Raw genomic sequence first — 10,942 nt, 5'->3', positions numbered from 1 at the left:
TTAAGCAGGAAAAAAGCAAACCATGGGCTCAGATAAATTAGCTGTGTTTTTCTTCTACGGATCATTGCTAAGGAGCCTTTCTTCATGCAAATTAAAGGTGCAAATGTAGAGACTGATTCCATGGTCCAAGTAAGCACTCTGTAGCTATCAAGATGAAGAAAGTCATGTGTTCTGGATAATTTCTGCCAAATGGAGCAATGTTTTAGCTAAAACAGAATGTAATCTATCAGTTTAATAATATATATTTTCTATCTAGAATATAGTTAAATTCATGAAGGGGAGAATTTCCGAACTGACTTAGTTCATTCCCCCTCTAAGCAATACAATTCTTAGTTGAGACTACATACTTTAAAAGTTATCATTCTGTTTCTCTTGTTTGTGTTTTACTGTGTTGGCAGAGGTGCCAGAGTTCAATACATTAGGATTTATTTTTTCAAGTAGCCAAATCATTATAAGAGGCTTTCAAGCCTGAAACTTCCTGATGACCTTAATTTACTTGTCAGATAAAAATGTCAAATGACAGACAAGTATAATTGGAAAATGTGCATTTGTTAAAAACTGACAGAGGCAGGTAAGGCACAATGATGGAAACACTTATTTTTGCTTGAAGTGATCCTTCTAGAAATCAATAAAGGCACAGTGCAATGAACAACACATATATAAGCACTAGTGTATGCGCATAAACAGACTCTTCACATACAGGTAAAAGATTCCATAAAACACTATTTAGAAGATAGTAATCAAGAGCACTCAGTAATTAGATTTTTTTATAGCATTTTGTAATTCTAAATTACATTCAGCATGTCTCTCAGTCTCTCTGTTCTTTTCTCATTTCTCCAGCTTTCTCTTAATGTAACATTCAAGCTGCAAATAATAAGAGATTTAACATGTGTTGTTTCTGTTGTGTATGTTCCTGAACATTTGTTAAGAGTTTCCTGCTCCTTCTTCCTTTGTTTTTCCCTGTCCATCAGCTATGCATATTGGTACAAAATCCTTGTATTTCTCACTAGGACTATTCTTCATTATGTAAGACAGAAAAAATCAGTTTGAAAGACAGTTACGGTAGCTTGCAAAGCCAAGCAAGTTCATGCAACCTTATTTCATCTCTTTGTGTGTACACATTAGAGTTCTGCATTTAATCATAGAAGTATATAGCATTTTTTTCCAGAGTCTCATTTGTTAGGCACATGGTGAGCATTCATATAGATAAAATCAGTGTTTTGTTGTCTCTACACTGTCCAGTGCATGATTCAATATTTGCCAACTACGTGCCACCCAAATTTCTCCAGTTCAGGGATGATTAGGCTCTGGGATCACAGGGATGAATGTAGCTGTGTCATGTATGGGGCCATACTCCACTTGACAAAGTTGATAGGCAAGGGGTTGAGGAAGTGCTGATGCAACAGTAGTATGTAAAACAGTAGCGGTGATACGACTCATAAGGAAGCTTAGCTACCTATCTGGGCTGGCTGTTTTGTCTCGTAGAATGTTTCATTCTCTCCGCCTGACTGCTCAATAAGTTCATTTTGACAAAAACGTATTTTAAAAAATGAATAGCATAAGACAAGGGAAAAGGAGGACCTATTATTATCCCAGCAGATGACTAGACAGTATACTATAATGTTTGGGTTTCAAAACTCTTCAAACACACTGTAGCTGCATCTAATGTGTCTAGTCAAAGTGGTGACTTCATTTCAAAACTGCAGTGTGGATTGTACATGTATCCAAAACCTCTTCACTCCTGTTACTATTCATGCTTAACTAGGATTATATGCCTGAAATGACATTTAAAGCATCTAACTGCATCATTCCAGCTTCCTTGCTTAACAGCATGACCAGAAATCCCTTCTGCACCCAGCCTGCTGTCAGTTCTGTCTATAATCTGCTCTTACATCCACATCTTGTCTCAGCTTCTCTCTGGGTTTTTCACTGTCCTGGTTTGAGCTATACCAGACCAATTCTGTACAATGATTTTACTTTTCAGCTCAGTCTCTTCTGAGACGCTGCACTTTCTGAAGTTAGCAGCATGTTTCTGCAGACAGTGTCTGCTATTGGAAGTGTTAACACCTGGTGTTTACAGTTACTGCCTGGGACTGGTATGCAGAAAGGCTCTTGCTTATACTTGCTTCTGTAGTGACCAAGGTCACTGCTGGATCTTGTGTGTCACGCTGGGGGTGCTGAGGACTAAAAGGGGTCACAAAGAAGTAAAAGGCTGCATCTCCAGTGAGTAACAGACAGGACAGGTGACCAGCAAGAGTATCCCATTCTGTATACATCATGTTCAGTCTAAAGCTGAGGGATCACAGAGGTTAAGGACTCTTCTTCAATGATTGATGTCCAAGGAGGACTCTTTCCGATTTTTTGCCTTTGATCCTGATCCTGAGTTCCTGAATCCAGCTCCTGTATCCAGCTCCCCTCTGCTGCTGAGCCTAGGGCCTCCCCAGTGCTGCCTGCTCTGCAGCATCAATGATGATTGCTATCGAGAAGGGGGAGTCATGTCTGATATCAGTTTTGCATATATTTTGTATATAGTTAACTATTTTTATTATTGTGTTATTAAAGCTGTTTTAGTTTTCTTTCCCTCTCTGTAAGTCTCTCTGCCTCATTCCTTTCCCCTCCCGTTTGGGGAGGGAGAGGGGTTAGAGAGCATCTGGCAGTGTTTAGTGGCCGGCCCAGCCCTAACCCTCAACATTCACTCAAAGGTGTGGATAAGGTGTTGCACATTCCCTCCTCTCTGGTCTTAAGGGAAATATGCTGATGCTTCTTCACTTCCTCTCTGGGCAGACTGGAAGAAGTGCTGCAGATGTTTGAGTCACGGTCCAAGGAGATGAAAGACAGAGAGAATCTTCTAGCTGTGTTCTTTCTTTTCTTTTAGCAAATTTCTCCAAAATCTTTTAAAATGTTGTGTATTTGGTATAGAAGGGTTGGAGCCTCTGATGACAGCTCACTTCTGCCTCTTAGCTACATCGTTTGTTTTTTTCACGTTGACATCTATAAGGCAGCAGACCTTCCAGCTGACTGAAAGATTAAAAAGTGACAGAAAGACAGCTAGACAGATACCAGTGAGTAGCTGTAAGATAGGTAAGTGTGGACAGTGAGAACTGGAGCTCTAATAGACAGGAACTGGACGTCAGACGGATTTACAAGGTGTTATAAACAACAGTGCTTAAGAAAAGAAAGAAAAATATGAGGTCTAATTAGGGTAACCTTTACATTTTCAGAAGTGCTGCAGTTGCTGTGCTCTGGTGAGCTCATGGGCTCCAATCTAATGAGGAATGAAGTAAGGAGACAATGGAAAGGCAATCTTAAAAAGGGGTTTTAAAAGGGAAAATAATGTCATCACAAGCATAGGAATTTAAAACTTTTTTTGTACTTATTTGCTTGAAAAGCCTTCTTCTAAGCGTTCTTCTAAGCGAGAACTAAGCAAGAATGTTGCTCTTGTATAGGAAATGCAGAGGAAAAGCAAAGTCTCTGGGACTTCTGGGCACACACAGCAGAGAAATCAGATGGGTCAAAGTCAGATTTGAAGAACAAATGGCTGAAAACATAAAACACAGTAAGGAAATGCTTCAAGATTAAAATAAGACACTCTGAGTTATCCAGTGCTACAAATGAATGAACAGTAAGACTAGGCAGACATGGGGAGAGATCCAGCAAGATAGTTTCTAAATATGAGACAAAGAATCATTAAGGTTGGAGAAGACCTCGAAGATCATCAAGTCCAACTGTGAACCCAACACTACCATGATCACTAAATCATGTCCTGAAGTGCCACATGTACAACTTTTCAGGGATGGTGACCCCACTACTTCTCTGGGTAGCCTGTTCCAATGCTTCATCACTCTTTCAGTATAGAAATTTTTCCTAGTATCCAATCTAAACCTTCCCTGGTGCAACTGGAGCCAATTTCCTCTCACCCTACTGCTAGTGACTTGGAGAAGAGACCAACATCCACCTCACTTCAACCTCCTTTCAGGTAGTTGTAGAGAGCAATGAAGTCTCCCCTCAGCCTCCTCCATACTAAGCAAACTCAATTCCCTCACAAGACGTGTTCTCTAGAGACCTCACAAGCTTTGTTGCATTCATTTGTTGGAGAATCAATGATTCAAGATGCCTCTCTTGAGCTCTGGAGTCCTGGAAAGAATGCAGGTCAGGGTTTAAATCACATTTGCTGGCAAATCCAAACTAGCATGTTTTGAGGCTGAAAAGTGTAGATTTTGTGGATGTGGGAAGAGAAGGAAGAATGTAAGAATTCAGCAGATCTGGCAATACAAGAAAGTCACCATCTGTGACTAAGGTAAAGAAATTCAAGTTACTGTTTCATCAAAATCAGGCCAAATAATTTTTCATAGTCCTCAAATTTATAAAATACCTAAACAGGTATGCTATTAGCTTTTCTGATTTCATTTTTTGTTAACTGTTCATGTGACTTACTTGAAGTATACAAAAGTCTACATTGTTTTTGGATTAAAAATCATCACATGTTTACATTTATCACTCTGTTCAGCCAAAGCACTAGTCCACACTGCACACATACTATTCTGTCCCTTAGGTACCTTCTGGAACAAGCCAACTAGTTCCCTTTTAATTTTTTTTTCCCTAATGACAGGAAGGCTGACATGGAAAATGCCCTTAGTTTTAGAACAAGCCCTGCACAAGAGAGATACAGCATTAAAACACAGCACTGCCTAACAGCTCTAAATTGTTCAATATTTTACAAATTCCTTTAGGCACAAGGGCCTCTGACATGACACAGTGAAAATCATTCCTCCAGAAAAAAAAAATAATGCTTTGAATCATGAATTTTTAAAAAATAAACAAACAAACAAATGTCTTCTGTAAACAGCTAGTTAGAGGAAAGAGAGAGAAAAATAGAGAAGGAGAGAGAATACAGATAGAGATTAAAGCATATTTGCCCTGGAACAAATGACATGGGATGATAATGGCAATAAGGAACATGGTCAAAAGCAGAAGTTACTACACTTTGCAAGGTTATTACGCTTCTCAGCAGCACCCTCTTAACAGTGGAATAAATTCCTGGCAACATCCATTCATCCATCCCTGCTTCGTTGAAGAGGATCTTTCTGATTTTCCTAGGTAACTCCACTTCCTTTGACAAAGAAAGCACAAATTTTACTCTTTTAGATGTTCCATTTATTGATCTCTGCAGCAGGGAGAAGAATTTAATAACAACATGCTCCCAAGCAATGGCTGCCCCAGGCTACTGGTTATTCCCAAAAACCAGATCATCACTGCATGATTAGCTCAATCTTTTCATGACTGCTACAGAGTTGGTCTCCTTTCTGCCTCATGCACCATGATTGATAATTATACCAAAATGTCTTAGTGTTCCCAATAATGATGCATCTGGTTTTATCCTATACCAGTGATGTGCAGCAGATAGTGTGACCAGCAAATTGCAGAAGGTGTGACAGCACTGTCCTGCCAAGGACAAAATGTTGTAGGAGACTGATATACACATCCCACAGTTGACGAACCATCAGTATTTTACAACTTGTCTACCACTTTAAAGAAAAATCCTAGACACTACTCTAGTTCAGGCGGCAAGTGCTTAGATCTACAAAAAAATTCGATGATAAGGAGGTAAGTGGTGTTGGGTATGTTTACGGCATCATAAACAGATTTAGTTTTCCAGTTGTATCAAGTTAATCTCTGCTGTTATACTTTTAAAGGATGTTCAAATTTTGGAGAGATACAAAAAGGTTCAATTTTTGGAAAAAATTGGACTTTTAGAGTGAGAGAGAGCATTTATATCACTTATGGGAACGACAAGAATTATTAAAAATGGCATACACATTTAGATAAGGAGACTTCTGATAGTATTTGGCTTTTTAATTTGGCAGAGAAGGGTCACAAGGTACAAGCTAAATAAAAAATCAGGCTAGAAATAAGGTGTAAGTTTTTAATTATGAGGCTTAAGCACTGGTGCTGTCTATGTGTAAATATGGTGAGCTGCCTATTGCCAAAAGACTTTAAATTAAGACTATTTGTATATGGTAGATAATGTGGTAGATATATTTGTATATTGACAGATGTCAATTTATTGTCATTAGCTGTCTGAAATTGTTACAGCGTTACACTCATTTGTCCTGTGTCATGAAAGCGGTACAAATGGACGATCATAATAATCTGATATTGCTTTAAAGGGCACCATTTGAGTGGTCACTGAGTACCGCTTAAGTTTGAAGTAAATAATATTTACCATCAGGCTCTTCACTTTTTTTTCCCTTTAAAACCTAAAGCAGTATTATAGAAATATTTGAATAAGACCAGAGTCCTTTGAACTACCCTTTTAATTAAACCAAAGGCTTTATCTAGCTCCAGGTACCATTTCAAACAGCAGCAGAATTTCTTTTGAACTCCATCTCAACTGATCACAGAAAAACCACTCTTCTGTCTGCATTTCCTTTCAATCACATGATTTATAACAAATCCAATACTTCAGGCACAAGTTTAAGCAATAAATACTGGTAAACAGCAAATATATAATGTGTGTTTATGTTTCACTATCAGTATTGACACTGAGTACTTAGAACTAATAGAGGTGTAAGTGTTGTGAGCTCTAGCTCACCGTGCAGCCCAAGAGCCAGTTGCATTAGCGCAACTGAGAAGACGACACAGGGCAGGGAAGGAATCGGTGGAGTCACTCCCAGGAGATGTTTCTATCACCAACATCAGTAAGAGAAACGTCACTGGAACCAGTCTTCCTGATTTAGATGGGTAAGTCACATTGTCACAAATATGGCACAGGCTCACAGAATTTTAAATGTCATTTACTTTTGATAAGAGTTACATCCCTGGATGCCCAAAGCCTATTATTTATTGCATCAGAAGATGCACACAGGATCTGAGAGAACTCTTCAAAGCAACCAAGTACTCAACTTCTATACAAACCAATTGGCTTAAGTACCCAGAAATTTTTTATAAGTCCAATCAGGCATTAAGCACTTGGAATTCTAACCCTAAAACATTTTTGAAATAGAAGTTAAGAAGCAATGGAAATGAAACACAAACCCATGGGTGCTCTTGAAAACACTTACGTAGTTTACAGTCTGCACTTTAGCTTAAGCAACTTGAATACTAAAACACTAATGAAAAGCATGGTATACCTAATTAGTTAATTAAAGTAATTTCATTAATGAGTGTTTAGTGTTTTTTCTACCACACTAATTTTATTTCAAATGCTTGTAAATACTTTGCAGTTTCTTTAAACATGGAGGGCAATACATGACTTAAATACGAAATTGTTCAGAGCATGAATATCACACATAGCATCAAGCCTTTTTGCATATTCTGTAGGAATATGTAGGCTTTTTGTTTCTTACCGGCAAGTTTAGTAGGCTTACTGGTTGATGGAAATGCACATAAAACTTTTCATCTTTTTATTTGTAGAGTCTGGGAGCACTAACAACTACAGGGAAAAGACTCCATCACTTAACAAAAGTGATGGAGCTTGCATGAAGCTGCTGGACTTACAGAAAGCTTTACCAAAGGCGTTCTAGAAGTCAAAATCAAGGCCTTTTTTAAGCCTTTTTTAAGGATGATACAATCATAGAATATGTCAGGCTAGGAAGGACCCACAAGGAAATTCTGCAGTAGAAAACATTCCTTCAGCTGCAACGTTGGGCTAAAATTTCTACTCGCTATTATAAATCCAGAAGTATGAGGCTGAGGTTTAATTGGTTTTTATTACGTAAGTATGGTCATTTTGTTGTAAGCAAATCATATGGATTCAGCCATTCAAACTCCCAATATCTGTTTTAGAATTAGATGCTACTTCTACAGTATTTGATTTTTTGTTTCTTTAGTGAAACTTACTTTCATCTCCCGTTTCAAATTCAAACTTCTGGCTATAGCCGCTGTATCCTGCTGCCGTCCTGACTCTGATATGAAATATATACTTGGTGGCTGGCTTGAGACCTGTGATGATAACACTTGGAGCCTTGGACCTTGTGGAGGAATAGCTGAGCTGCTCATGCTCCTGAGGGACAAAAGAGGGGAGAAATGATATCAAGTTGAGTTTTACAAACTTTGCAAAAATGATATAGCAGAACTGAAGCTCCATATTCGGCTCATGAATGTAAAATGTGTTTATAGAAGGAGGTGCAGGTATGGATTTCTGTACTTTGACTTTGTGCTATAGTCATAATGTATGATATGGCCTTGACTAAGATTTATTTTTCTTTGTCTTGGATATAAACACATCACATCTTTGTGACTTGGGTAAGTAACTATGCTGTAGTCAAAACAATATGGAATTAGTACAAGACTACGTTCACAGAAAATGGCAGCTAGAATGGTAGCTAATTATTTTTGCACAATGGACAAATTAGGAAGCCAGTAAATACTAGAAAGCTATAAAGTAAAGATGTGGGAGTATTCAAATACCCGCTACTCACTTCTACCCGCAGGTAGTGCCAAAATGCCGGCGCTATCCGTGGGTAGACCTGTGGGTAAAAGAAAATAAAAATTAACTTTTTCTTTAACGTCTGTAAACTTCTAGCATGGTTCAACTGCTTCAGTGCTGTTGAACTTAATTTCTCTTTGCAGGTAGCTGTAATGTAGTCGTACGGGAAATTCCCTTTCACACTCTAAAAGGAGAAACATTCTCTGCAGACGTCCCCTTTTAAACTTCTAGCAGTAAAACCTGGGCATCTGCTGAGAATTTCTGACTCTCACGGAGATCACCAAGAAGTACAGTGTGCAGAGATTACTGGAAATTACCACTGCAGACCACCTGCTGAAGTATGGAGACCAGCCATATCGATTGCTGTGCAGCTTTACTAGACAGGTTGCTGACAACGCTTTCACATGAGGCCATGACTTAAAAGAAGAGAGAGTTTATTCTCTGTCATTAGTTACTGTCACTTCATAAATCAGTCATCTGTAATATTTTATATGGTGCCTTAAGGCTAGCTTTACTTTGGTGCAGCAAGATTTGTCTCCAAACTGACATACGAGCAGAAATGTCCTTGGCATATGCTTAACTATCCAACTGTGATACCCATAGGGCACCATATACATTTATTATATCACGCAGTAACATTGGAGTATGTATAAATTATTCAAAGGGTGTTTCCAGCCTGTTAAGAAGGAAACAATTTGGTTTACAGAAAGAGAGATAACCAGGAGAACAGGTTTCAGTTAGATTCTCTCGGACTGTTACCCTCTTCTGAGCAGCATATTATAACATAAAAACCCCAGATTTATATAAAACATCCTGAGTTAACTTCAGCCATGATGTAATAAAGACACACAAAAATCACCTAATGATTCTGCTAAGACAAGGAGGAGAAGAAAGGCAACAATAAACAATGTCTAAAATTACTGCACTTTATGCTCACTTCGAACAGTAGAAATAATTTGAGAAACTACAGTAAGAAGGTTTATTTGTTCTACAGAGTATTACTAAATTTTGAAACAGCAATAAGTGTATATTAAAATTGAAATAGTAAGAAAAAGTGCACATGTAATCTTATGGGTGTAGACGACAATTAATATAGCATCTAACAACTTCTATAACTATCATATTTATTCCAATTATGAACATGTTAGTGTATTTTAGTCATACTTTAGAAATTTCAGAAATTTTCTTCTGACAGAATGTCAACTTGTTAAAAGTGATAGCTTTTTTTTTTTTGTGATTAAGCTTGCTTCAACTTGAAAAATAGCACATATGTGACCAAAAAATATATGTGCAAAATATATATGTGCAACCTCCATGTCTTCCATGTGTACAGTGGGCAATTAATATGTAACTTGGCCAGGGTATGCAAACTTGGAGAACATAAGACTTCAACTTATTTAGTAACGAAGCTGCTGACTAAAGAGTTTATATTGCTTCCCAAAGAGACGAAGTCTTTCAACACAAGCTCGTGACCAGCTCAAAATCAGTCTAAGAATTAGGAAAACCAAAACCAAACCATCTGCTTTTGCACTATTGTAGGATCACACTGAATGACAGGTATGGCCCAATGGTCTTGCCTTTTAAATACAGTAGCAATACAAGATTCTGTTCCTGCACTTCAGTCCAGGTAAAGACATGGCAGGAGTGAAGTAAAGATTCTGGATATGTTCATTAAAGGTTATGTAAAGAGCAAATGCTTGCTTTATACAGGTATTATCATGCTTCAGTTCAAAGTTCTACTGAGTACTATATGTACCATCTGTCATGGCTCAGACATAGGTGAGTGGAGACTTGACACCCCGGAATGCTCTGGAAATTTTTATTTAGGATCTACAACTTGTAAGATAAGGAGACCAGCACCTAAGGGATTTCACTGTACGATGTAAAAGTTTCAAGACGTCTCCTTTCTCCAGGCTGCTTGAAATCAAGTTCTAAGCATTTAACAATTTACTTTTTTTATTGACCTGTTGGAGAGATTACAGAAATAATTTGATGAAATTGTAAAAAGAAACAAGTTACTTCCGAAGATGATGGAAATGGAAAATTTGTCAAAAAATAGTGGAGACTCCCCAAAATCCAATGATAAGTTTACTCCCTGAAGCCTGCAGAACAAAGCCAGTGGCAGCTAAGAACTGGGAATGACTTGTGAAAAAATCTGTTATATCTGTTATGTTATATCTGTTATTACAGGCTATCTTCTGCTTGTGTAAAACATAGTATTTGAGACACCATGGCTACCTAACCAGGGATGTGGACAGGCAGTTACCATGTATAATTTATTAGTAGTAGTTGGTCAAAGATCATGAGTGTGACAAGGACTGTGATGGTAACATTGAATCAACAGAATGGGTCCCTCTATCCATGTGGGAAAGCTGTGGTGAACAACCTCCTGAGGGGTAGCCATCTCTGCCTGTCCCATCTGTGCAGCAGAAGTTATTCCGGTCACCTCCAAGGTCTGCGTGGCTTGCTGCCTCCTCACCATGTGCCTGGGGCTGCCTGCAGGATCCCATCTCC

The 10,942-nt window shown here is 38.2% G+C and overlaps 1 protein-coding gene across 1 annotated transcript in view; it reads right to left on the bottom strand.

Annotated features, from left to right (window-relative positions):
• The window catches only part of LOC104276941 (ephrin type-A receptor 6-like), a gene marked incomplete at both ends in the record, with an annotated part of 25,966 nt that extends 17,498 nt beyond the window's left edge, over positions 1-8,468 (bottom strand). Inside the window, 2 exons of the mRNA XM_009873427.1 lie at positions 7,840-8,002; positions 8,421-8,468. Coding sequence (XP_009871729.1) covers positions 7,840-8,002; positions 8,421-8,468 — 211 coding nt within the window. The remainder of the gene's footprint in view (positions 1-7,839; positions 8,003-8,420) is intronic.
• Positions 8,469-10,942: the final 2,474 nt, after the last annotated feature.

Source organism: Apaloderma vittatum, unplaced genomic scaffold, assembly GCF_000703405.1.
Source record: "Apaloderma vittatum isolate BGI_N311 unplaced genomic scaffold, ASM70340v1 scaffold6220, whole genome shotgun sequence".
Taxonomy (NCBI): Eukaryota; Metazoa; Chordata; class Aves; order Trogoniformes; family Trogonidae; genus Apaloderma; species Apaloderma vittatum.
Note: the sequence above shows the minus strand (reverse complement) of the source record. Positions and strands in the feature narration are given on the sequence as shown.